This window comes from Galleria mellonella, unplaced genomic scaffold (assembly GCF_026898425.1).
Source record: "Galleria mellonella isolate WM207_F2 unplaced genomic scaffold, CSIRO_AGI_GalMel_v1 utg257, whole genome shotgun sequence".
Taxonomy (NCBI): Eukaryota; Metazoa; Arthropoda; class Insecta; order Lepidoptera; family Pyralidae; genus Galleria; species Galleria mellonella.
Genome location: NW_026442054.1, coordinates 176,397 through 204,289, shown reverse-complemented (window position 1 = coordinate 204,289; position 27,893 = coordinate 176,397). Strand labels below are relative to the sequence as shown.

Sequence of the window (27,893 nt, the reverse complement as noted above, 5' to 3'; positions counted from 1 at the left end):
ACTGCAATGGAAGTAGGTTTTTTTTGTTTAAAGGCATCCCTCAAAATTTTACTAATAAAGTCCAAACTAGAGTTATATCTTTCACATCATATACTAAAAACATTTTTTTTAAATAATTATCTTGTAACAAAAGCCTTGTAAATTTTTTATATTACTGAAGTCTCTTTAGGACATATGGTAATATAAGTTTATAATCATAGCAGTTTCATACTACAGACACCCCTGTAACGCCACTGAAAAGATCTCTCTTGGTGATTATTTTCGAACTTATAGGTAGGTACTTTTTATGACGTTTAAAGTACGTCATATTACTTCGAATATTGATTTATATTATTTGATAGTGTAAACAACTCTTTGATAATGTAACATTTACATGCAATTTAATTTTTTTTTTGCATAATCATTTTTATTTTGTTTTTTTTTTTAAGTTTTATTTTTGTTTCGAACCTCAATCAGATGATGATAAATCGGGAAACCAGGGTGTGGTAACCAAAGAGAAAGCGTCACAGGACTCAATTGATGACGTCAAGAAGCGAATAAAGTCATTGAAAGTCGATAGAGAGAACGACGACGGTAAGAATGTAACATGTTAATGATCACGGCTTTAGTTGCTTATGGGGAAAGAAATTGCTTCTTTCCATCGTTATGGTGAACGTAACAATAGGCATGCCTTCATACCACCGAGCATATTTGGTTTCAAACTGTCAAAGGGTGAACACATGGTATTTTCCAATTTATACTCGTATTAACACAGTCTTTGCAGTATATAAGTTGATGTAAAAATAGGCATAAAATATTATTAGGCCTAATTTTTTTTTTTCTTACTCGGATATCATATCTTATGTAAGATCTTCCAGCATCTCTTTTTATTGAATTAACAGTTCATACAATGAATAAATCACTAGAAGATATTTATATGAACAGATTATGTCTTATTTATAAATTATAACTTTTCAATTTTTTTTTTTAATTTAGAATAAAAAGAAAAACGTATAAAAAACAAAATAAATGGAGGAGTTTTTATGCAAAGGACCTAACTCAGCATATATCGCAGTTTCAAATCTGAAGCTACGACACTGATTTCACTTTTGTCTCTCTAATTTTTAAATAACCCATTTTGATGAAGCAAAAACACTTCTTTTTATTATTAAAAAGGGTTGGTAAATAGGAAATGATTGATGATATATTTCACAAACTAATACGTTCCATATTATCATCATTAAGACAGTATGGTGGAATTGTTTAATGGAATTAAAATATTTAGTTTACGTTTTGGTTAAGTTTAACTGACCGTGGTGATGTTTTCATTATCGTTTAGCTTTGTACACATAGCCATATTATTTCGTTTTGTTTGTTATTCGCTTCATTTCTCACACAATATAGTAACGCAGAAATGTCACACACGCCAATGTAAATTTCCATCACAAATACCTAACCAACTTTGAGGAATATCAGTTTTGTTTTGCATGTTGTTTAGATTATTAATAAAGTTGAGTTAACACAGTTTGATTTGAGTTAACTAGAGCCGGATTCATTTTAATTAAAATCAAGAGGCGAAATTATTGAAAATAAATTTATAATAAACTTGAAACTCTAACCACAGTTCTCTGTCTATAAAGTGTTGCTAATTGACTGTACTAGTCGTATCAGAAAGTAACTAGTTAATAAACATAATAAACTCAACCCGTCCACTTCAAAATTCTTTCAAGCATACGAATAATTCTTGAATAAAATTTACATATTTTAATTTTAGTAATATTTTTCTATAAAATATTCAAAAAATTCCGCAATGTCAGCATATGGCACATTATTTAAGTCGAAATAGATATTCTGTTTATTAAATAAACATATTAAATGAACATACGATAAATAAAAATAGCTATATAGAGTTTAATATTTAATCATTTTCTAGCAATGATAACTCGTATTGATGATATATATCTTTATTTCATTGCAATTTCTAATTTAGGCTGTTTGCCTGCCCATAAAGAGGGTCCAACTGATTCAGGTTAATGAAAGGTTAATTAAAGTTAATATTGCGTACAAACCAACAGTAATAGAAGGACGTAATGGGCCAACTGTGAATGTTATTAGTCCTTTGGATTCACTCGATTATTCAATTAGTGATAATATTGCTAAATGTAAATGTTTTCCTTCCGGAATGCAGCTTAAGCAAGACGCACGGACAACCGAGGGCATCTGCTATCATTACGATAACACCATGGTTCTACATATCTAAACATTATCCACATTTTATAATCAAACATGAGTTCTAATTTCTAAATGACACGGATCATTTCTCAGCAAAAGTATACAATTTAGAAAAACTTAGAAGTTTCATCTTGGTAACGCATATATAGAAATAGTTATAATTGTTCGAGGATATTGAAATACGATTTTATGAAACGTGGATAGTGTATAGGATTATAATAAATATATATTCAATACAAAGCTTGCGTTCAGCAGTATGTGTTACGCTATTTAAGGAATCTCAGGCGGTATTGTTTCTTGCTTGATGAGATAATGTCATTGGATATTATTAATACATATTGGCATATTCCAGTTAAGCATTATATATATGTTTAATTGGCAATTAATTAAATGTAATGTATTTACAATTAAATTTATTGAATATTTTGGTTTTATATTGTTTGTATTCTTATATATAGATGTGTTGTCCATTTTTTTGTGTTTATTTATGTTATGGTAACATATACGGTAACATACATCGATGATATTATTTCGTCAAGCAATATCACTATGTCACTGTTAATCCTCCACACATCTTATCATTTTGAGCGTTATAATATATAAAAGTTTATTGCTGTTCGTTACTTGTTTATTTAACTTGAAAGTTTATAATATATATATATATATATATATATCACTATATCATATCTTCCTCCTTGTTGTTATATCGTGTGTCGTATATAAATACATTGAATGTTATGACAATATAGCTTTTTTGTCCCGAAATGGAAGTATATAATATGAATTGTATATATCGCCTCCTTGTTTGACCTGTTGTCTGCCACTGATAATAATCCATCGGTCTGTAATTCAATAGCATTTTTATGTACCTTATCATTCTGAGACAAGAATACTTTGTCTCTATATTCAATATTAGATCTTACGATATTAATAAAAATAATATCACTCGCTATTGAAGAATAGTCCACTAAGGTTGAACTGTATACTTACTTATCTTTGATCAATTTTTCTCAATGGAACCTATTTTAATGTCTACTGAATGTTATATAAATGTCTAAGTATTAATTAAGGTTATATAGCTATAACGTCACACAGTTCATTACGATTCGGCTCAGTAGTTTAAATGTAAGTATCTATTGTTCAGGTTTTGACATTGCTACTACGATTTCGAACTTTTCTCCTTCCGCTTTGGTTCTTGTGTTATTTGCTTGCAGCGTCCGTGCGTTTACTTTACCTTCTTGGCTTGCATATTTCTCAAAGTTGGTTATTATTACCCACGGTGTTCTCTTCGAACTGTCTATGTATCGATTCCGTCGCGTAGCAATGTTGAAACTTCCCTTTTGTACATAAACGTGTTGTCAGATTTTCTAAAAGCCTTCCTTGAAGGTTATTTTAAATCGCCTCCCGTATTGTCTGGAATGTAACATGTTTCCAATAACGAATAGCCGCGACATATCACTTATGGGTGTCAGTCAATTAAATAGACAACTGCCGTCTGGTAACTCAGGGGAAATTTGGAATATTTACGCTGGCAACACAATCTTCCCGTTTCTTTTGTAATTATTTACAATTAGATTAGAGAGTTAATATTATAATCTGAGGAAAAGTAATCCAATGTTATAAAGTTGTGTAGACTTATAGTTGGTAATGACGTAAACACATATAGATATTTGGGTGAGTTGTAACGACAAGTGATATAAACAGGCCTAGCACACTCGCTGATTACCACATTGCGTTAGTCACAGATATTTTGTTAAATATATTTAGCTTGGACCGTAACGCAGCAATAATTGGACGTGTGATTGTTTCTGAATCTGGCTGAATGGCCCCACTTACTATTTGTGTCCTGATAATGAATAGAACGAATATGTAACGATGTGTCTTGATCATTTTAAACTAAATAATTTGGCTATAGTGTGTCCTAATGTTTGGCTGGCTTTTACTCCATCGCATGTTTTATTTCCAAGTTCATAAAGATTTATCATATATTCTGTACTGTTTTCAAAATTAACTACAAGACAAAAAGTAGACCTCTTTGGTTTCTAACGGTGACGTACGCGCCTCGCGTCTCACTGGCTGTATTCACATTCATTGTCAATATTTGAAACATTGTTTAGCGAATTACAACGTATGGTTATTAAATGAATTGGCATTTATAGTTAGTTATTATGAATTGAAATAATTATATTATTCTAAAATAACATTAGCGTTGTTATTTCACTAGTGTTAGAAGACCTTGTTCGTTCTAAGTGTTCAATTGTTTGTTGCAAGTAAACAATATTATGTTATTGTTATAATTGATTTATAATTACTTGCGAAAGAATACTGTAAGTTCTCTCTATAAGTAAAACGATTAAGTTAGTGCCCATATACATATGACTACTTGGTCGTATTTAATCTCAAATTAAAAATTTTACGAGTACTTTGAATAAATGCCTATCAGAATGATATTTCTATACAATTTAGTAAATAAATAATCGAAACAATATACTCTGTTACGTCCATGATACTGCTCATGTGTATAGGCGACGGTTACCACTTTCCATCAAGTGGGCCGTCAGCTTGTTTGCCATTCTAAGTTGTATAAAAAAAACAATTATCAATAGAAAAGGTGTATGTTATATATCGTCACCTATAGACATGAACAGTGCTATCTAAAAATGGGCATCTACCAGAAGCAATTTTATAAGCTACTCCTCATCATGTTTTATTTCTCTGTACCCTGTAAGATCACTGTCACAGTGACAGTGTGGGTGAAATTTCATTGTCACTATACATTATGATTTGAAGGATGGGATATGGCAGTGAATTTACTGGGTACAGAGGAATAACACCTGAGTTTTCAGGAATGGCAACGCATGGGGGGTATCATGGACAAAACAGTATACTCTGTTATGTCCATGGTACTGCTCATGTCTATAGGCGACGGTTACCACTTTCCATGAAGTGAGCCGTCAGCTTGTTATGCCATTCTAAGTTGCATAAAAGAAAAACCGAAACACTGTCATGCAAGCACACCCTCTTGGCGGCAAAACTTGAATAGAATAAAGGTACTACTCATCCAGATGACTAATACAAAGTGTCCCTCTGGTAAATACTTACACTTGAACATTTTCAGAGCAATGGGAGAAAGAACTAGAAGCTGAACTGAAGGAGTACGAAGTGGTAGCCGAGAAGACTGGTGATGACAAATGGGAGAAAGAATGCGAGGATCTGTTAGGAGAAGACGTGGACCTCAAGTAGACCAGAGTAACCCAGAAACTTTTTAATCCATTCTCATTGATAATAAAAAATTATGTTAAGATAACCTATTTACGGTAAGAAGTATGCCAACATGCTTATCTTTGTTCTTCTGTCTTTCCGTAAACAATTCTTTGTTCATATATAATTGAGAGTCAAAAATTTAATGAAATACATATGTATTAATTTTAATATATAATTAAAAACAAAAGATTTTATAATAAAATATCCTTCTTTCTGTAGATCATAAACTTAATTTCTATTTACATTTTATGGTATAAATATACTGGCCAATAACTTGAGCAGCAATTGTGGTCAAATAGATACATTGCGCAAACTTGAATTAACAATTTAAACAAAACTCGAGACAATATTATCTGTGGTTTGTTTAAGTTGTTTGCCGCGTAATTTTTTAAAAGTTGTAACAAATGGGTCAAGTCTAGATATTTCAAATGTATAGTGGTTGGAAAAAAATTAAGGTAAATTTATGTGCAATTTCTTCTAATATTAATGTTTTAGTTTTTTTTTATTTTATTTTATTATTGATTGTCTCTGAAAAGTGATAGATAAGGCAGACTTCATTAGATTTGTAATGAAATATAGTTAGTCTTTTAATTTGCCAAATTATAGTTTTGTATATTTTTTTTTTGTTCTGTCTGTGGGTACTTGTAAAATAAGGTCCCTGCAAATCCCTGCAAACAGTAATAAAATATTTGTGCCAGCGAGGCTTAATTAGTTTTATGAAAATTATAAATCCGTTATATAGCTTTCGAAATTTAAGTTTTCTCGTTACACGCTGACAATTTCTGATTTGAAACTTTTATATAAGTAATTTAATATTAGAAAAACGAGGAATGTTTTCACATTAAAAAAAAAAGAACAATTATAGATTCAGAAATAAAATACAAATAAGAGAGGTTCGTTATATATGGATAGAAAGGGGGGGGGGGGTTGATTAATAATGATGTAACTTGACTGATCAATTTGATCGTTACAGTACACTAGCAAAGCAAACTGGATGCTGTTACGAGGGAGCAATGTTTAGATATACTTCGTTGCATTTGTGGAAACCATATTAAGATTATTTATACATTAATAATGCTTAAAACGTCTCATATCAGAAATATGCCCATAAAAGGCCTAAATTTAAATGCAAGATTCAATAGTTATTCGCGTCACGCGGTGCATTTTTTAAAAAGGTAGTTATATGAAAAAGTGCTTTTTTTATTTTAAAAGGACATTTGTTTTTCTTGTATTAATCTAGTGAATAATAATATTTTTAATATTATTGCTTTGTAAATACATGTAAGATATACATATTTATAAGTTATGCGTATAAATTATTTATATATAAAAGGCTGTATTAAGGTTTCCTCAGGGTCGGCAACGCGCACGTGACAACCCTAGTGTTGCAGCCGTCTATAGGCTACCCTGACCGTTTACCATCAGGCTGTATGCTTATTTGCCACATTCGTGGTATTAAAAAAAAAAATGTAGATGTATCCCGAACGTTATTTTACGTTTTGGATATAATTTCAAAATGTTTTCCGAATGTGTACACTCTTATACCTATTTACTGTTTTCTTTGGACTGAATGAGACATAACATTTTTTAAAATATAACGGTAACTCGACCTATGTGTGTGTCACTATACGCTGGCGGGGCACCAATAAGGGATGATAGGTGAGGATGAAGTCTGATAACCCATCGCGAGAAATATTGCAAGAATTAACCACGATGGTTTCCAGAGGGAGCTATGGGCAGGTCAACCTGACGGTATATTGGTAATGATAGGGCCGCGAGACCCCAGCAATCAGAGGGCCTACCATGAAATATTTTTCAAAAAATACGATTGCATTTAAACAATTTTCATGTTAAAATTACATAACACATACCGTCTAAAAATATTAAAATATCGTTCCTTTGGACTATTATGGTAGAATTTATGGTGAACGATGTGTTAAGCACCATTTACTGGGCCGATTTCGCTATGAACAAAAACATGAAATTGAGTCGGAAATTTGACATTTCATTTCATGGTAGACATTTTGTTTTTAAATATTCGAAATTGAACTAAAATTCGACGCCAAAATACTTGGCAGAAATGTTTTTACCTGCGAATTGATCTCTCTCAGATTTTTTTTTATTATTGTCTATTAATTATTTGATCAACTGTGTATCCTAATCTTGTGAGTATCCTGACACACTCACACAGGAAAGCATCAGTATAATAACGTATACTTTACAACTTAAATTTAAAAAAATATAACTACATAACAATTTTCTTTTTTAATATCTGTACATAAATACTCTGTGGTCATTAGACGTAACTCCAGCAAGTTAAAGGCAAATACGTAATATACTTACTAATAAAACCTTGGGATCACATCTCATTCAGTCTATACTACATTTTTATTATTAAATAGCGTAATGTAGATAAGTTCTGTAACATTCCTGTATTATTGTCATTAATAAAAGTTGATCCTTGTTCTTTGTCTTTTATTCTACAAAGTAAGCTATTATAATATGCCAATTGCCGTGTCGGTCCCGGCATAGAATGAGCCATACCTTCCTTTCCCGTGAGTGTCGTAAGAGGCGACCAAGGAAACTTGATGGTCGAGGAATGGGCAGCAGCGTCCCTTTTAGAACATCACCAAAGCCAAACAGCGGTTGCCAATCTGCCTGCCAAACGTGGCGACTACTGGTAAATTTCCGTTAATAGTAAATTGCCAGAGTAAGAAGAATGTAAGAAACGGGAGTATTCCTTTCCAATTCCTTTTTTAAATTGTACGGAATCCTCGATGCAATATTCCGAATTGCACTTGGCCTGTTTTTGTTCGTATATAATACCTACCAGAGGGAGACTTTGTACAAAAGTCGATTGCTTGGGTACCTCTGTCCCATTCGTGTTTCAACCGTGAAGCAGTTGTGTTTGCATGGCTGCGTTTCGGTTTGAAGGATGGGATATGGCGTGAATTTACTGGGTACAGAGGAATAACACCTGAGTCCTCAGGAATGGCAACGCATGGGGGGTATCATGGGCGAAACAGTATACTCTGTTATGTCCATGGTACTGCTCATGTCTATAGGCGACGGTTACCACTTTCCATCAGGTGGGCCGTCAGCTTGTTTGCCATTCTAAGTTCTATAAAAAAAAAAAAAAAAAAAAAAAAAAAAAAAAAAAAAAAAAAAAATATAATAGATAGATAATTTTGCGTACAAAATTTTTGTAACTAAAGATGGAATAATTAGTTTTTGCGCAGAAAATTCTCTCTCAATAAAAATATATACCTACATATTTAAATGAAATTGACAAATTATAAATTTAAAAATATTTTATTACTCTCATGGCAATACAATTCTCATATTTTTTATATGATGGTATTCATATAAAACACCATAGTCCATGTAGTTGCAACACCAGAGGCAATGGAGTGTTGCCAACTCTGTGACAAAGATCTTCGAGTTGATTGAAGGATCTTGACTGATGGATGATTGATGAGAATCCACTTGAAACGAGGCCGTATCTTCAAATCCAAACACAATACAATGCATTGCAAGCAATCAATTCTTTACATTAATATATCAGACAGACATACAGAATCCTGTTATTTAATATTACAAGTTTTCAGAAACTAATTTTACTTTTAACATTGTTTCTAAGATATTTTTTTATGATTTCAACTATTATAATAATATTATTTTATAATAATATTTTAAACTTTTTTATGATTTCAAATTTGGAATAGGCTATCTTACACCAAGAGAATATACCAATTTAAAAATTTAAAAATTCCCAATAATGCACCTATTAGTAGATCAAGATACGGCTAGAGCAGTTTCATAAGAATTCTTAGTTTTTGTCAACATTTTTTTTTATTATAACACGACGTGACCACAACGTCGTGAGAGAATCCAAAGACAATATGGTCCATAAATACGGTCAATCGAGAAGAGAATGATTTGCTCTCAATAGTAGACCGCATTATGTTGGCTTGCTACACATTGCGTTTGAAGGTTCCAAGGTTATAGTACGAATGAAACACCTTTTTATTAATACAACTAGAATGGCAAACAAGCTGACGCCCCACCTGATGGAAAGTGGTAACCGTCGCCTATAGACATAAGCAGTATCATGGACATAACAGAGTATACTGTTTCGCCCATGATACCCCCCATGAGTTGCCATTTCACAGGTAAGGCATTCCATGTTGTCACGGTGCGGTTCACGTAAGAATAAACTGATTCGTACATGGCCTGATGATTATCATCGAGCGAAATCTGAAATTTCATATACATTTCAGTATTTATAATCACATTATTGTCTATTTGTGACAATTTCATAACTGGCCGTTCATAAACATATTCATATCAATGAGGACATCGTCACAATTGTCTTCGTTATCCTCCTCATCCTCCTCTATGCAGAAATCTGAATTGTTAATGTTACCTGAAAATATAAAGAATGAATGAATGAATATTTACGAATGAATGAATGAATATTTATTTGCAAGAGACATGTTAAGTATATACATGTTAACAATTCAAGTCCACATATTTCACCATAATTATGCATGCAAAATTTAAAGAAAAATAAAAAATATTTTATTTTATACAATTTAGAATGGAAAACAAGGTACACGGCCCAGCTGATGGAAAGTGGTAACCGTCGCCTATAGACATGAGCTGTACCATGGACATAACAGAGTATACTGTTTCGCCCATGATATCCCCCATGCGTTGCCATTCCTGAGGACTCAGGTGTTATTCCTCTGTACCCAGTAAATTCACACCATATCCCACCCTTCAAACCGAAACACAGCTATGCAAACACAACTGCTTTACGGTTGAAACACGAATGGGACAGAGGTACCCAAGCAATCGACTTTTGTAGTCTCCCTCTGGTGATATTAATGAATGAATGAATTATTAAGGACTTACTTGAACCAGTACCGTGCACAACTAAATTGAGCTCCTCTTCGTTGCACAGTGCTTCTAAGTCCTCAATGTTTTGTGTGTGCTCATACTCTATTATCTGTGTACTCGTTATATTCGGAGTCTTCTGCAGCAATGTGGCTGATGAGCTGGACTCGCCTGTTTCCACTTTTTTCCCTTTCTGCTTCTCCATTTGAATCTCTTGTTTCAAACTCACTTTCATACCCTCAAGTTGTAGACGTTCTATCTGAAATATACAATATTATAAATGGTTATTGTAACATGAATTAGCATTAATGGAAAATGGTATAGTCTGTCCATACACTTGGATACTGAACTGTCAGTTGCCCATCTCAAGACGGGAGTGAAGCTTTATAAAGACATATCTATGAGTCCCCATAATCATGGAAAAAAAATTTATAAATACAAATGATGATTTACTGTAATGTAATCAAAATCATACAGCTACTGCAAAAACATGAATGTTTCAATAAACACAATCTATAATAATTTAATAATGTGCTATTTTTTAATTGATTGTTTGTCTCTAATTTATAAAGTCAAAAACTACTCTATTATTATTAAATGTAAATCATGTCTAGAAAACATTGTTTTAAAAACTGTTTTTCTTCACTTGGCACACTTAGTAAAATATCTCTCAGAATATTAATACTTACTAATATTAATCCTTACATTAATTCTATAAATGTGAAAGTGAATTTCTTACAGTGCTTAACCCTAAGAAACTTTGTATATACATATTACATGGAATGGAATAGAATATAAGCTCCTTCTTAACCCTGTAAGTAAACATTCCGGTCACATAGACTGTTTCTTTTTATACCACCGAGATGGCAAAGAAGCTCACGACCCACCTGATCGTAAGCGATTATCGTAGCCTATGAACGCCTGCAATACCAGAGACATTGCACGGGCGTTGCCGACCCTGAAAAAACCTCTAAAGGGAGCTAATTCCATAACCTGAACGTTCGTGGGAGGAGACATCTCTGGAGTTACGAGTAAAAGTAATAATATAAACTAACGGACCTGCAGAGAATTCCTTTGAGTTTTAATTTTCTTCAGAGCCTCAAGAATCCATTTCTTTTCGGCATACAGTTGAGCCTCTCTAGCGATACGAACTCGCAATGTCGGTGTTGTATATAAACGACTCATTGTTATTAAAATCGTAATTGCATATATAAAATGAAATAATTAAGGAAGAAATGAAATAACTAAAAAACGAAATAACCGATATTTATAGATATATACACGTACTCAATAACCTTCGTTGTATTTTAAATTATCAAATGTAAAATTAGTTATAAATATAATAGTAGTAATAGGAAAAATTCGCCAACAGTACCAATTCCAAATTGTAATCGTCACTAACAGTACTTAACAGTAGGAGGAATATGGTTGCCAGTGCCAATTTTTTTTTCTAGTAGATTTTACTTTGATTTTATGGCGCAAATACTAGACATTTCTGTGGTGTTGTCAAATTAGCCTTTTTCGTATTTTTGGGTAAAAAAATTCTATTCACAAAATTTTTAAAAAATGAAATATATGATGAAAAGTAAAATGCATTTGGAAAAAATTACACAATTATTTTTTAAAGTATTGGTATTTGTGTATCGTACATAAATACAATAAAATATATCGATAAAGGTAACAGCAAGTTGTGCCTAAAAGAATATAAACGTATGAACACAGTGAAGGGTTTTGTTTCTTCGTTTGCTTTGGAGTATACAGCAAAATGCACTAAAAATTAGTACAAACAAGTATATAAACTGGGTAAAGGTGAAGGAATCGGGTAGAATTGTAGAAAAAATATTTGACATTTGGGTAAACATTAAATATCGCATCTGGTAACTCTGATTTAAAAAAATAATTATCTGTTTTTGTTGTGTTTTCTGAAATTGAACTTTGCTTTATTATTATTTCATTATTCGTCTGAAATTGGAATAAATTGTTTTTATTTGAAATTCAATAAAATACCTAATGGAGATAGCTTTGCAGGAACAATCATATGTAGGCCATGAACTTGGCTTCAACTCAAATTGGATTGAGCAAATTCTACTGGAACTTGGTTTGATTATTTTGTATTTAATTATTGTGTTATTTAGTAACACTGTGCTAATACGTAGACAAATAGTAACAGCTATAAGATTGTTTATTTGTAATGGTTTTTATTGAGATTATCTATTTACCTATGCCTCGCTGCCTCACTAGAGTAAATCAGTATATAAACTGACTAGTCCTGCGATAGGATGTAACCTGTGTATTAAATTCCATTTAAATCTGTTCAGTAGTTTTTGCATGCAATAGTATAGTATTAATTATCACCTTCCTGCCTTTATCCCAATTGTATAAATTTTGACGTTTGCATGATATATTTTTGTACGTAATACCCCCAAGGTTTTTGATTGTCTATCTGACGTCAGCTCACTCCCGCGAAAGCTGCAGAAAGCGGTGCTCTTAGATTCTGCCCGCATTGTACGCCGGTTTCTCTCCCTGGGGCCCTGAACCCCGGCTGACTGTGCTTCTGCCGGGGGTTAGTTGCCAACTCCTCTCCTTAAGAGGGGAGATGAGAATTTTTGTAAAATTTAAAAAAAAAAATAATAACTTTATTTACTTAAACAAAATTAGCCTGTAGTACAATATTAAGTATAGTATTAAATAAAAACAATAATATGCAATTGTTATTTTTAGCTGATCACTTTGATATCCGCATAGTATGGGACAAGGATACTGCAGTAGTGACAGCAGTCTGCACATTAGCTGGAGGAGTCATTGGTGGATATGCAGGAGGAAGACTGGGGGCGGCCCTTGGTGCCGGCATTGGGGGCGCCACTGGCCTCGGAGTCTACAGTGAGTGCTTTTATCGTATAAACATTTCTGCTTTATTAAGGATTGTATGCTGAATGAATTTTTTTATTTATTTTTATCTTGACTAGTTTATGATTTATAATATCTCTCTGTTTCACTTATTAATTTTATCTCGAGGAATTGCTCTACTTGCATTAGTGGTGAGGCATATATATCTGAACAGTCAAACAAAATAGGTTAAAGTAATAACAACTCAGTGTTGTTAAATTGAAACCGTAATACCTCTTCCAGTTCTACAACACATGACATCGACATGGTGTTTATGGTATGCCAGATCGATGTTGTTGTGGGTAGTGTGCTTATTACTATGTTGACGGTACTTCGATAAATAATGCAGTTGCCATCTTGACCTCGCGTTTACATTACACAACAGATATGGTGTTAACCTGTATAAGAAAGGGATAGCAGCTATTCTCTAAATGATGTACATTTTTTTAATGGGTGATAATGGAAGGGTATCCCTGCCTGTGCTATCGGTATACACTAGCGGGGCACCAGTGATAGATGATTGGTAAGGATGAAAAGGCAGGTCAATTAGCCCATCATGACGAATTTAACGATAAATTAGTCACGATGGTTTCCAGGGGGAACTGCATGAAGGTCGACCTGATAAGGTATATTTATAGCAATGGGGACTAACCTCCCGATTACTAACAATCCCTTCCCCCCTACCTGATGTATTAGACGTAACATGCTTTTCTCGTATCTAACTTATGAAGTTATCCTATGTTAGAAAGAGATAGCATCAGTTCTCAGCTCTAGAAAAGTATTTTTTTTTTTTTTATAAAACTTAGAATGGCAAACAAGCTGACGGCCCACCTGATGGAAAGTGGTAACCGTCGCCTATAGACATGAGCAGTACCATGGACATAACAGAGTATACTGTTTCGCCCATGATACCCCCCATGCGTTGCCATTCCTGAGGACTCAGGTGTTATTCCTCTGTACCCAGTAAATTCACGCCATATCCCACCCTTCAAACCGAAACACAGCCATGCAAACACAACTGCTTCACGGTTGAAACACGAATGGGACAGAGGTACCCAAGCAATCGACTATGTTGAAATGGGTTTTTGATATAACATTATGTTATTTTAGAACGGGGCAGTGGAACTGGTTTCTGTTTAGAACTAAAATGGATGCAACAGGATCTTCATTTTAACTGTTTCACCACCTTACATATCATATTTCTGTTTAAAATCAATACTGTCCAAATTCCAGCATTAGTATCACTGAGAGAGATTTGGGAGACGGTGAAGGAGAAACTAAAGGAGTTACTCTACATAGTATACAACTACCTACGTCGGCTGGACCCTGTGGACTACGTTCGGGCATTCGAAATTCTAATGGCGTGCACATCAAGTCGACGAGAGCTGGTCATCACAATTCTTGATTTTATCACAGATAAGTTAGGACGCGAAGTAATTTCAAGCATAACTGCAGCGTAAAGGTACAGGGAAATTTAATTATTGCTCTTCTCAACGTTGTCTATTTTATTATTTTTTCATAATTTTAAATCTACATAAGTATGTAAGTGAACATAAATAATCAAATGACTGTATTTTTTTTACAGGCAGAACTTTCACGCGATGTAGATTCTTATAAAATGGCAACTTCAAATACATCATCATCCACTGCTGAACATAAGCCTCCCCCTCTGGGGGGTTTGGCCAGTAGTAGCCACGGTTGGCAGGCGGACTGGCAACTGTAGTAAGGCTTTAGAGATATTTTAAGAGGGTAGCTGCTGCTCATTCCTCGACTGTTAAGTTCCTTTGATTGCTTCTTACGTCGAGAAAGTAAAATTTTACCACTTACCATCAAGTGGGCTGTATGCTTGATTGCCACCTAAGTGGTATTAAAAAAAAAGTGACCCATTCTGTGCCATGACTACATGACGGTCTAATTATATGTTTACTATTAATTCTGGTGAACTATGTCACTTGTGCTGTGTGGTCCCTGCATTGGATGTGCTATCCATTTCTGTCCCATTGCTGTTGTAAGAGGCGACTAAGACAATGTAATGGTTGAAGAATGGACAGCAGAATCCCTTTTAAAACATCATTAAAACCCATCTGGGGTTGCCAACCCACCTGCCAAGTGCCTATGTCCAGCTGTGGACAATTAACAGTTGTTATATTAATAAATAAATATCATTTATATATTTATTTGTTAGTAAATAATGTACCACTTAATATATCTAGAAAATAATAAAATGGACAAGGTACATCTTTGACGGGAAACCAGTGTTTCAAATAGTATTGTGTGATCATACTTAGTAACTGTGGTAGGAGATTTTTAAAATTAAAAAAAAAAATAACCCTTTGACATAACTAGATTTTATAAATGGCAACTGGATAAATCACTATCGTAGAATATTTTTTACATATTAAGAAGCAGTACGTCACAAGTTTTGTCTGAATGCTGTCCAAATGCACCAGTAAAATAATAAATGTTTTATGCTAATTGTAACTGTCACTTATAGATAGATAGATACTCTTTATTGTTTACTCTTTATTACAATAGTAAACTTATTATAAATATAAACAATTACAAGAAATAATCACAGTGGCAATTATCGCTAAGAGCGATCTCTTGCAGGCAACCTTTGGATGGAGAGGAGTAATTATAAATAATTTGGTGGGAGGCACGATGAAAAATTCTGTTAGTTCTAAATATGGAGATGTGATACATGTAATAATATAAATATATATTTCTTATTCTTATCCGCTGTGCTATTCTGTAAACATCCACTTATTTACTATTTATTTTCTAAAAAGTAGTGCTGTAATCAATTTTACTTTTTTATCACTCGCGGATCGGCTAATAAAATTCTAAGTCGACATTCACGTTTTTGTTTTTTTAATTAAAAAAAAAAGAAGGTGAATTTACAGAGTAACACTACTGCTCTATTATTAAAATTATATTCACGCTAATTCTGTCGTCACAACGCACCATACAATGGGTTTTAATTAGTAAATAAATTAGGTAGTTAGTGTTTTCATGTAATAACTAACGGTTTAATTTACTAATACCGGTTTATCTCGCGTTTAGCAGGCCGAGGCGCGCATTACAGTCGCTCATGATTAAGGGTCGCGAATCGATACCGAAACTAGTCGAGATTTCTCGATCTAATTACACGTAAGTTAAACTGGTAGTGGGTTACATTAAAACATAATGTGTGCTTATGAAACTTAACAATAAGTAGGTAGTTAATGTTTAATACATATCAAATAGCGAAATAAGGTTTGTGACTATTTATAAAATAGATATTTTTCTCTGTGTGATATTTATTCACCTAACTTATTTGTGATTTTAAAATGTAACGTAGTTGATAAAATTTTACAGGGAATGCGTTCATAATGTTTTAATAAGGATCTTATGTAAATATCTACATATATAAATACAGCTAGGAATAATATCAAGTCTGACAGTATCCCATTTAATTGCAAAATTTAAAGACTGGCCGTTTATTTTTTTAATTTAGTTTTTTTTTTTATATTTAATCTCAAATTCACCAATGTTATAAATGATGTTCAGGATATGCCTTGAAACGTCTGATAAATGACTCGACAATTCGACAATTATTTATGTAACAATCAGTAGGCATGAAGCGCACGAAACCGCGTCAAAATGTAAGTTTACACGACGCAATCCTCTTTCATGTGAACCCCGAACATGGCGGTGTCCGCCGGCCCCATGAATAATGAACTAGCGTCCAATCCAATATAGATTCAACTATTGGTTTTAACATATAATAGGAATTTATGTGATCCTTCTCTAAGAACTACACTATAGGTTAGGTATATCGTAACGGCGGTCTCGCTCGCGACCTCGACACGCGTAAGTACGGGACGGTGGTTAGTGCCGACTGCTCGCGTCTGGCCCTGCGCTGGGAGTGTCGAGGCGCGGGCGAAGAAGTATGCGGGGAGCGATAGGCACCTACCGTTGTCTTACTATGCGCGCCCGCTATAACACTATAAATTAATTGCTCAATGTAAATATTTGTTGTAATAAAATTAATTTAAAATTGTCACCGATTTGTACGACGATGCAATTGATCTAATGTTAGATTAAGCGGCTGAATCCACTCCTCTCTTGCACAGACAATTTCTGTTTAGTGTAAAGAGTAAATATATGATAAATATATCTATATATATTGTCTGTAATTACAATATCTATGTATTGGTACAAAAACGAATATATTAAATACTGATTGTTCTCTTATTATCTAAATGAAGAACCTGGTCAAAATGAATACAGGTTTCTGATCGGTTTTGGCTTCTAATTCGGTTTTTTTTGTTTTCGCCATCAATATATATATATATATATATATATATATATATATATATATATATATATGCGTTGCCATTCTTGAGGACTCAGGTGTTATTAATTAATAATGTTGTACAAAGTATATTGCCAAGAAATAAAAAAAAATGAACTTTTAACCTATTAATAGTTTAAACTGATAATTTGGGCTAATTACTGTTTTATGAACCGTCATAAAAAAAAAATATAATATTTGTTTACTTAATCAGAGAAATAGTTAATATTGGTACTTACAATATAATAATAGATTTCGCTGTGATATTGAAGTTTTAAATGTAGGTATAGAGCTCAGATTATTAGATAGACAGTCTCCACAGAAATACTTCGAGAAAAACGGCTCAACTTTTTCATACAATTTTGCGTGATAAATCGTTATGAGTGATTCCTTTATAACGTCTATATTTATTTTGTCTTATAATTTCTGCATGTTTCTAATGTGTAAACACTTCTTTTATTTATTAAATAATACATCAAGATACATTGTATGCCTAAATATATAGAACACTGATAAAAAATACGAGTCAGCTAATTTGACAATTAGCTGACAAAAAGTTGACCTGTTTTTGTAACTCGATCCTCTATATCCATAATCTAAGATGTAAGTTGTGTGATATATATAAAAAAAATTAAAAAAAAGTTTTATTTTTGTAATTTTAGTATTTCATAGTAGCTAAGTCATGTGTTGGATTTTTTTGTTAAATAAAATATCTATTTTATTGATTATTTTTTTTATCATGTCCATCATTAAAGGTCTATTCAAATGGAAAATCCTATTTTTTTTATTTACATTCTTCATCTATATGATCTACTCGTGTAACAATAAAACTTACATGTTTATAATAGTAGAATTACAATTTTTAAGGGAAATTTTATTATTCTCCATAGACAAAAAAAAGTTTTTTTTTTTTATACCACGAAGGTAGCAAACAATTAATCAATAGGGACATCTCATGCCGGCCAGATGATGTGTGGGCGGGCGAGGTAGGGGCCTCGGGGTATACCCCACTACCCCGGCTTCAACTCCGGAGGCGACGACCTCCGGATCGCTGGGTTCTTCAGCCGGAATACACTGGGTTCTTCAGCCGGCATGGTCTGTGTATGCCGGCGTGGTGTCTCGCAAACAAGCATGGACGCCTGTGACGCTAGGCGTGTCACATGGTCGCTGCCGTCTCTGAAGAACCACATACTAATACATACTCTCTAGGTAAATACTCAGCAGGGAGTTCATTTCACAGCCTTGGCGTTTATGGGGGGAAATCCTCGCACTCGATACGTTCGTTTGTATACTAAATCTTGAAGAAATATCCATATAAAAATTCTACAATGCAGTTCATTTATTAAAAAGCCTGGAAATATCATTGTTAGGATTTTGTTAGAATTAATGTAGTATATCACAACTTGAGCATGATATGCTCACTGATTGAGATAAAAAGTGGCTTATATCTTTAATCCTATATAGTATATATGTATGTACCAAATTTCATAGTGATTGGTCAACTGTTAGTAACAGTTGACCATAACAGTCTGTTACGGCTCTAAGAAGTAACAAGTTCACATAATATTAGTAATAGGGGGCGGGGAAGGGATTATTAGTAATGGAGTTTGACAGCCCCATTGCTAGCAAAATGCCTTATTAGGTCGACCTCCACGTGGTTCCCCCTGGAAACCATCGTGAACAATTCTTGTTGAATTCGTCACGATGGGCTAACTGACCTACTTCATCTCTTCACCTATCATCTTTCACTGTTGCCCCGCCGGTGTATACCGATAGTGCGGGTGGGGTCACCATTCCATTATCATCCATCAAAAAAAAATTATATATATTAGTAATAGGAGAAGAGGTAGTAGGGATTGTATTATTATCTATGGTGCCATTTTTTTACATTCTGCAAATCAGTATCCAGAGCCGTAAAACCTACTACAAAAAAATAATCGTCCTATTGTCAGTGTATTATCATTTTAGTATTTTTTGTAAGTAGGAATAAAAATTTGTTCCATAGAGATGTATTATGGGATAGTTGGAAAAAAATTAAAGAAAAACAACCTATATATGTTGTTTGTGGACAATTTATTCGAAAGTCTTGACAGTTGTAAATCGTTTAATATAATGCAGACATAGTGTGAGTTAACATTAGATAGGGAGTATGTTTTGTCCCATCGTCATTGTAGTAATTACTTAACAAAAAAATATATTTAAAACGGTTCGGCAATACAAAAATTGTAAGATTATGAAAAAAAGTTTAGGAGAAAAAAGAATTCACATGTGGCAACATCGGCTATTGTTTCGGGTTCTTTCCCATAGTGAGTAAGCCATATACGATAGTGATGTACCGAGTCGATCCTTAATTATATTCATGTATATTGGTACTACTAAAAAAAGTCGAATCCTGGCTTGAGATTCAAGTTTAATCATTTTAATAAACTTTACTTTGCTAATTAAGAAAAAAAAATATGTATGATGAAATAGAAATATAAAATCTTACAATAAATACGTGATTAGTATTTGGACACCTGTATTTTAATGTTGTTTATCCCAATTCTGTATGTTGAGTACTCGAGTATTTGTCAGGTATTTGAGTCATTCTGTCTCAGCTTATCATTGGTACATAATATTGTGTATTTAGTGAGATAATTTAGATAATTACGATCACATTTGTTATGTAAATAGTAAATGTGTATGAATGATTTATTTTACTTTTCACAAAAGATAGTAAAAAATATAAATAAGTTATTGTGTGGTTAGTTTAACCAGTTTGAAGTAATACTGCAGGGTAGGAAATGTGTTTTTTTCGTATTCGAGTATTTCCTTAATCGTTAAAAATAATCGAATCGAGTCTTAGGACTCGGATAAGTACTTGAGTACTTGTATGGGTATACAATTACTCTATTTGACTAGAATATTCTTTCGATGGTTTCTGAAACTTACTTCTAATAAAGAAGATAAATGATCAAGGATTTAAATTTTCAAACCCCCCCCCCCCCCCCTATCTTCGCTCCTTCCTCTTTTGAATACGCCTGTACTCAAAAACATGTTTTAAAATACCAGGCATTGAAGTTATAAATATAAATTAGGTATTGAGCTACATCTCACTCGGCACAACACTAGTGAAGATTGTAAAATTATATCAAAGGTGTGGCAACGAGTGTGGCGGTTTGGTCTGTCTCAGTGTGTTTTCTTATTTTATTTTGCTTGTTATTTCATTCATATTCTGGAATAGAAAATAAATCCGAATCTATATCTGTTTTTATTGTTTATATTAAAATAAATAATTAATATGACTTTCCAAAACCAAAGCGTTGCTTCTAATTGTCCCTTTGACTTGCTGACGATCGAGAAAATGATACTGGAATTGGGTATGTATTTATTTTTAATATACATATTTAGTTAGTTTGTTTCGATTATATCAAAATTTGCTTGCTGAATCTGAATTAGGTTCACAATTCGCTTGTATTTTTTTTTACGTATGTTACCTCAGAACTTCATGTCATTTATATACCTACCGATTTGAAGGATTTTTTGATCTGTAAGAATATTCAGATTGGCCCTTTATAAATGTTTATCAAAATCGGTTTAGTAGATTAATTTTTAAGTTAAAACAATTGTTTTCTTTTCTTTGCGGACCAACTCTATTTGTTTCAACCCTATTGATATTGGTATCGATGTATCATCAAACAAAGTTAGTGATATTACATTAAATTCAAAATGGTCGCCTCTCCAAACTGACGGATGTAATTATACATGTTTTTAATGAATTTGTTTTGGGCATTTTCTATTTACTAGTGTGTATGTATTTTACTAACTTTTAACCGCAACTTGATCTATATGACTTGGATATTATCATTGATCGGTAGCCTACGTTCCCTTCCGTGCCCTGTACTATGTGTAAGTCTTAGATTATATAGAGTGCTTCCATACAAATGCTTCTAGAAATGGGGGTCAACTTATTCATACAATTTTGTGTGATAAATAGTTATGAGTATGTCCTTTATAACTTCTTTATTTATTTTGTGTTATAATTATTGCATATTTTTAATATGTAATTTTTTTTTTATTAAATATTTAAATATACATCAAGATATATTATGTGCGTATGTATATAGAACTCTTAAAAAAAAACGGAGTCAGCAATTTTAACAATTAGCTGACAAAAAGTTGACTCTTTTTTGAGGCTCGATTCTCTATCTATATAGTCTAAGATGTAAGTACTTATAGCAACTAGTTAAGCCATTAAGGTGATAAGAGGTAACAAACAAACTCACACGCACTAAATATAAGCACAGCATAAGTAAATAACATTTAAAACTATATCTATATGTACATAGATATTTATTACTTTATCACACCACGCAGTTGTTTTATTTATTTGTTTTATATAGTAATATTTTATGTATTTGTTTATGTATGTATGTATATATTTACTTTTTTATGTAATATATTATGTGTATGTTTATATTATATGAATAATAATACTTGATAAAAGTGTTGCTTTATTTTCCCTCTATTCAAAAATGCACCACCCACATATTTCTTAGTTTGCCCAATGGTTGACTGGTAGAGAACACCGCCCAGTGATAAGTCCGACAAACTGTGTATTAAAGTTTAAATATATATATATATATATATATATATATATATATATATATATATATATATATATCTTCTACCCTGTAAATTAACTGCCACATCTGCCATATATATATATATATATATATATATATATATATATATATATATATATATATATATATATATATATATATATATATATATAATAATAGAAAAATAATTTAATTAATTTAGTTATTTAATTTAAATGACTTAGTTATTTAATTGAATTAATTTGGTAATTTAAGTTAAATAATTTAATTAACTTTGTCTTTTATTTTATTTTTCTCTTTTTTAGGAACTAGAATTACTAGGAATATAAGGAAATAGTCATGATACCATTTTTTACATGTTTCCTATTTGCTAATATGCATTAACAAACAAATAATGTTGCTGCTACTGCATAAAGCAATCCTGGCATTAAATTTTCATTCTGCGATCTGTTGCCCTAAATTACCCAGTGAAGACGGTGCAGGTGTAATATTTAAAGTTTACTTATAAACAAAAACGATAATAAAATATTACTTTCAGCGGAATTCTTTGATATCCGCATAGTATTTTTTTTTTTTTTTTTTTTTTTTTATCATTTATTCAAATAAACTTACATTGAAGCACTTTTGAAAAGTCATTACATTTTTTTTAATTTACCGCTCGTTCGGAAAGCTGTCTCATCACAAGAAGAACGAGCAAGAAACTTGCGTGATGCTCTTTTAAATAATTTTATTATTATTTTACATTTTTAAGTTTAATTGTGTGAATACAAACCACCAATTAGCACTAATTCAATTAAATACTCAAAAAGAAAAAAAAAAATTGAATACATAACCAACTGGTTAAACAATTAATAAGAGGAAATCAGTCATAGTGATTAGAGCAGACCAGTCCCTACAAGCAGCACCCGTTCACGAGTATGACGGATGAGCCAGCCATCACTGCGCTCGACCATATTTTAGGGAGCCCAATGACCCGGCCCACCACGCCGCCACAAGTCTGGACATTTTAGTGAGCATGACTACTCAAAACACTAGACCACGTCAAAGCTACTCACAATTGCCATCTGATAGTTATAGTATTCACATTTTACATAAGAATGCATGCGGCAATTAATACAAAAAACCGCTACGCTTTCATATTTCTAAAATTAATCAATTAAATCAAGAAAGCAATGAGAAAATAAAATTATAACGTTGTATGCTAATAAACTAATTATTTACTTGATATGTTGTCATCTATGAATTCGTCTATCCTGTAATAGGCTTTCTTACATAAAAATTGTTTAATATAAGATTTGAATTGCCTCTCTGTCAGATTTAATGCAGATTCCGGCAGTTTATTATAAAATCTTATGCAATTACCATAGAATGAATTACTGATTTTGTGCAGACGGCATTTAGGTAAAGGTAAAAGTATGGGACAAGAACGCTGCAATAGTAACTACAGTATGCACAATAGTTGGAGGAGTCATCGGTGCGTATGCAGGGGGGACGATGGCTGGAGTTCTCGGCGCCGGCGTTGGAGGCGCCGCTGGCTTTGCCGCCTACAGTGACTTTGTTGCTTCTTTATTTGCTAGCGACCAGTCCCGGGTTCGCACAATTTTTTTATTAAAATTAATAATATTAATAAAATATAATTATGTTTTTTTTATGCAACTTAGAATGGTAAACAAGCGTTGTCCACCTGATGGAAAGTGGTAACCGTCGCCTATAGACATGAGCAGTACCATGAACATAACAGAGTATACTGTTTCGCCCATGATACTCGGGTTATCGTGATTTCCAAAGTGTAGATCTAGTAATAAGAAAGATTTAATTTTTTGTTTAAAATAAATAAAATAAAAAATACTTAACCGATTTTAAAGATTTATCCACATATTAAAAGGTACAATAGTCTTGGCAAAGCATGGGGGGTATCATGGGCGAAACAGTATACTCTGTTATGTCCATGGCAGTGCTCATGTCTATAGGCGACGGTTACCACTTCCCATCGAGTGGGCCGTCAGCTTGTTTGCCATTCTAAGTTGTATAAAAAAAAAAAATAAACAAGAACTTCGTTCCTTTATCATTAAGTTTTATTGAAATAGATTGTAATTAACCAATTACAGCATTAATACCGCTGAGAGAGATCTGGGAGACCGTGAAGGAGGAGTTAAAAGCTTTACTATACATAGTATACAACTACCTGCGTGAGTTGCACCCTGATGACTACATACAAGCATTCAAACTTGTAATGGCGTGCACAGAAAGTCGACAGCAGTGTGTTTACTTAGTAATTGACTTCATTGCTCATATATTAAGACGCAAGGTAATGTACACAGTAGAATATCAGTGTTTTACTGTTTTAAGGGCAAAGCAATAAACTGAGCTGTGACCATTTTGTGTTACTATGGCACACGCATGAAGGAAGGGAAAGAAGGGAGATTGTTATTTTATACATTTTGTTTTTTTTATTTGTGCTTTTTTATTTTCATTCTTTTGTCTCTTTTGCTGTGTATTATGTGTATGTTTGTATTGTAATTTGTGTGCTGTAAGTAATATAAATAAATTATTTAGATTATATTTAAGATTTAAGATAATTTAGATTAGATTAAAGAACCGACTATCTACATACATATAATACGATTAGATTTGTGAATTTACAAGGTACGAATGAATAACACCCGAGTCCTCAAGGAATGGCAACGCATGGGGGTATCATGGGCGAAACAGTATACTCTGTTATGTCTATGGTACTGCTCATGTCTATAGGCGACGGTTACCACTTTCCATCAGGTGAGCCGTCAGCTTGATATTCTAAGTATATATATATATATATATATATATATATATATATATACTTTTTCGCTCATGATACCCCCCATGCGTTGCCATTCCTGAGGATTCAGGTGTTATTCTTCTACCCTGTAAATTAACTGCCACATCTACTTCCTGGCCGAAAACTTAGTAAACTGTTGCCTTCTCTGAAAATTATTTCCAATAAATGTTAATTCTGCTTACAGACTTGTATTAAGATGCCAGATATAAATGATTTGGGTTCCGGTGAAGATCAGGCAACACAGTCAAACGCGAAACCAATCCATAAAGTTAAGCCACAGAGGGCGCCAGGGTCGACAGAAAAGGATAAATTGAAAGGGAGTCATGCACCAGACGCGTCCAGTTTAAAAAACACTCGTGAAACGCAATCATTAAATGATAAAACGGAGCCATTTTTGGCCCTTGTCGCTGTTAAATATAAACAGTACTCGCCTCGAACTAAAGCTATAGTAGAACATAGGATACATAACATTTTGTTTGAAGCCGACATGGGTTTGTTCGACGAATCGCCAAGTACTGCAAATACAGTAAATAGTACAATACCAACTCAGTAGTACGGATATAAGCTTCAATAACGTCTTAATTACTAAGGTCAAGATCTAAGAACATTCCCCTAATCAGATTTTTATTTAAATACTAGCTGACCCCGTAAACGTTGTTTTACCACTTATTGAGAAATATAAAAATCGCGATTAAAATACAGCGGTTGATCGTAAAACGGTGAAAATTTAAAGTTGTGTGTATTTTTCAATGCTAAATCATAATAAAATAAAAATGGAAAAATTTGTTAAAAAAATAAAACAAATTGTTTTTGGGGAGGGTCACCCTTATCATTGAGAGTTATGAAAAATAGATGTTGGCCGATTCTCAGACCTACCCGATATGCACACCAAATTTCATAAAAATCGGTAAAGCCGTTTCGGAGAAGTTTGGTAACAAACACCGCGACACGAGAATTTTATATATAAGATATGAGCATTTCTTATGTATTAACTCTTAAAAGCCTGATTTTTTTAATCAAATTAAAAAATATATAAGTGTACCCTTTACTGAGTTTACTAATGGGGAAAAATAGTAAAAAAAAATCAAAACGATATTTTTATATATTTATTTTGAAAAAAACATTTGGTAACATGTAAACAGCCAAATATTAAAATAAAATCGTTTGTAGGTGCCCAATGTGATTTATAACCCCGGTATTAAATTTGAAACTTCAGGTATTTAAGGGTTAACGTATGATTATTTCAATGTGTTGCTACGATTGTCACATATTTCTCACCACATCTGCTCTTCATACGCTTTCCGTTTTTACCCAACGGTTAGCTGGTAGAGAATGCCATATGGCATTAAGCTCGCCATTTTTACAAAGTTTTATTGTGAAATAAAGAATTAATAAATAAATGAACATACCGTTCACAAAAATTTACATTATGAGATATGAATTTTTTGAGATTTGTATATTGTATTTTTTTTTTATACAACTTAGAATGGCAAACAAGCTAACGGCCCACCTGATGGAAAGTGGTAACCGTCGCTTATAGACATGAGCAGTACCATGGACATAACAGTACACACACATACTGTTTCGCCCATGATAACCCCCAATGCGTTGCCATTCCTTAGGGCTCAGGTGTTATTCCTCTGTACCCAGTAAATTCACGCCATATGCCGCCCTTCAAACCGAAACACAGCCATGCAAACACAACTGCTTCACGGTTGAAACACGAATGGAACAGAGGTACCCAAGCAATCGACTTTTGTACAAAGTCTCCCTCTGGTAAGGTTAACATTGTGTTAATGTCAAGTATATAATTACTATTTTTTTTCTCTTTTTTTTTTTAATGACTCTTAATTAATTTAATCAATATTCTTTTATGTGGTACATTAAAATAGTCTTTAACCCTTTCCACTCCACTATCGAGTGTCACTCAACATGTTTTATTCCACCAGCTCCACTGTCGAGTGACACTCGACATTAGTTTTATTCCACCAGCTCCACTGTCGAGTGACACTCGACATTAGTTTTATTCCACCAGCTCCACTGTCGAGTGACACTCGACATTAGTTTTATTCCACCAGCTCCACTGTCGAGTGACACTCGACATAGTGTAATACTTCTTTTACCATACCAAAAGGGATTATAAAGATTAGAATTAAGAATTATAATATATTATCCTGTAATTACTCTTAAAATAAAGTTTATCATATAAGAAAAAATACAATTTTATTTACAAAATACGAAAAAACCCCTAAAAGTTAAAGAACACAATTTTAGCGTGGAGCTGGTGGAATAAAAAGAAAAAAGGCTTGGAATGGAAAGTGTCGAGTGAATAGAGACATTTCTTAGTAAGCTAATTGTTAAGTTTCTCATTATATTTTTTGTCTGTCAGTCGAAGGACCAAAATCTACTGGACAGTTCGAGAAGAAAGTTAATTTTTCTCCGTAGGTTTTTAGTTGGATAATATTACTTCGGGAAATTTTATAAAATAAAACCACGTATTAATCCTGTTCCTTTTTTCCGGAGCCATTTTTTAATAACTTTTTTATTGTAATATTTAAATAGTTTTTTTTTTTCCGGATCGAAACAAAGCTCTGTATTCTGTCGGTAATTTGTAACAGATGAATAAAGTTATTTTTAGTATGAAATGAATTTATTTTTTAATCTTAAATTATTATTTTTTTCTGTTTATGTCGTCAATCAGTTGTCAGACTATTATAAGTTGATTTACCGATTATCTTAAAAGCTGAGTGGCCAGCATCTTTAATACTAAAGACTATTATTAAAGACTATTACTGCACCAACCGGATTATTTATTAATGTTATATCAAACACCCATTAAAAAAAAAAAAAAAACAAAATAGGGAATTATTTTGCG

General features: G+C 32.8%; 4 protein-coding genes and 1 long non-coding RNA gene across 10 annotated transcripts in view; 3 read left to right on the top strand and 2 right to left on the bottom strand.

The window, feature by feature from the left end:
- The window catches only part of LOC113519293 (synapse-associated protein of 47 kDa), a 107,026-nt gene extending 99,086 nt beyond the window's left edge, over positions 1-7,940 (top strand). For 4 of the 6 annotated variants that reach the window (XM_052894951.1, XM_052894954.1, XM_052894953.1 and 1 more), the window contains 2 exons: positions 457-573; positions 5,330-7,940. In XM_052894951.1, coding sequence (XP_052750911.1) covers positions 457-573; positions 5,330-5,454 — 242 coding nt within the window. In that variant the 3' untranslated portion in view covers positions 5,455-7,940. Of the gene's footprint in view, positions 1-456; positions 574-2,167; positions 4,413-5,329 lie in introns of those variants that run through there. The other 2 variants (XM_052894956.1, XM_052894957.1) reach the window with 2 other exon arrangements.
- An 828-nt stretch (positions 7,941-8,768) lies between these two features.
- On the bottom strand, positions 8,769-11,810 carry LOC113514588 (uncharacterized). The gene is made up of 3 exons (XM_026898686.3): positions 11,434-11,810; positions 10,393-10,633; positions 8,769-9,901 (listed from the first exon to the last, which is right to left on the bottom strand). The coding sequence occupies exons 1-3, from the start codon at positions 11,557-11,559 to the stop codon at positions 9,792-9,794; spliced, it is 477 nt and encodes a 158-aa protein (XP_026754487.1). The 5' UTR covers positions 11,560-11,810; the 3' UTR covers positions 8,769-9,791.
- Positions 11,811-12,260: 450 nt separating this feature from the next.
- On the top strand, positions 12,261-17,551 carry LOC113514587 (protein C19orf12 homolog). The gene is made up of 4 exons (XM_026898685.3): positions 12,261-12,472; positions 13,096-13,254; positions 14,494-14,722; positions 14,846-17,551. Exons 1-3 carry the CDS (start codon positions 12,385-12,387, stop codon positions 14,718-14,720), a joined length of 474 nt encoding a protein of 157 aa, XP_026754486.1. The 5' UTR covers positions 12,261-12,384; the 3' UTR covers positions 14,721-14,722; positions 14,846-17,551.
- On the bottom strand, positions 12,282-18,108 carry LOC128200705 (uncharacterized). The gene is made up of 2 exons (XR_008252847.1): positions 17,836-18,108; positions 12,282-13,303 (listed from the first exon to the last, which is right to left on the bottom strand). It is a non-coding gene; the product is annotated as an uncharacterized LOC128200705 (long non-coding RNA).
- Positions 18,109-20,723: 2,615 nt separating this feature from the next.
- LOC128200704 (uncharacterized) lies at positions 20,724-27,893 on the top strand. Its single transcript, XM_052894959.1, has 5 exons — positions 20,724-20,955; positions 22,739-22,765; positions 23,618-23,749; positions 24,309-24,508; positions 25,203-27,893. The coding sequence occupies exons 1-5, from the start codon at positions 20,877-20,879 to the stop codon at positions 25,569-25,571; spliced, it is 807 nt and encodes a 268-aa protein (XP_052750919.1). The 5' UTR covers positions 20,724-20,876; the 3' UTR covers positions 25,572-27,893.

Coding starts and splice junctions, on each gene's coding strand:
- LOC113514588 (XM_026898686.3), bottom strand. CDS start 11,559: ATGAGTCGTTTATATACAACACCGACATTGCGAGTTCGTATCGCTAGA. Junction 10,634..11,433: donor CTCAAAGGAATTCTCTGCAG/GTCCGTTAGTTT, acceptor TGTATATTTCAG/ATAGAACGTCTACAACTTGA. Junction 9,902..10,392: donor TGTGCACGGTACTGGTTCAA/GTAAGTCCTTAA, acceptor TTATATTTTCAG/GTAACATTAACAATTCAGAT.
- LOC113514587 (XM_026898685.3), top strand. CDS start 12,385: ATGGAGATAGCTTTGCAGGAACAATCATATGTAGGCCATGAACTTGGC. Junction 12,473..13,095: donor GCAAATTCTACTGGAACTTG/GTTTGATTATTT, acceptor TGTTATTTTTAG/CTGATCACTTTGATATCCGC. Junction 13,255..14,493: donor CACTGGCCTCGGAGTCTACA/GTGAGTGCTTTT, acceptor TCCAAATTCCAG/CATTAGTATCACTGAGAGAG.
- LOC128200704 (XM_052894959.1), top strand. CDS start 20,877: ATGACTTTCCAAAACCAAAGCGTTGCTTCTAATTGTCCCTTTGACTTG. Junction 22,766..23,617: donor CTTTGATATCCGCATAGTAT/TTTTTTTTTTTT, acceptor AGGTAAAAGTAT/GGGACAAGAACGCTGCAATA. Junction 24,509..25,202: donor CTCATATATTAAGACGCAAG/GTAATGTACACA, acceptor TTCTGCTTACAG/ACTTGTATTAAGATGCCAGA.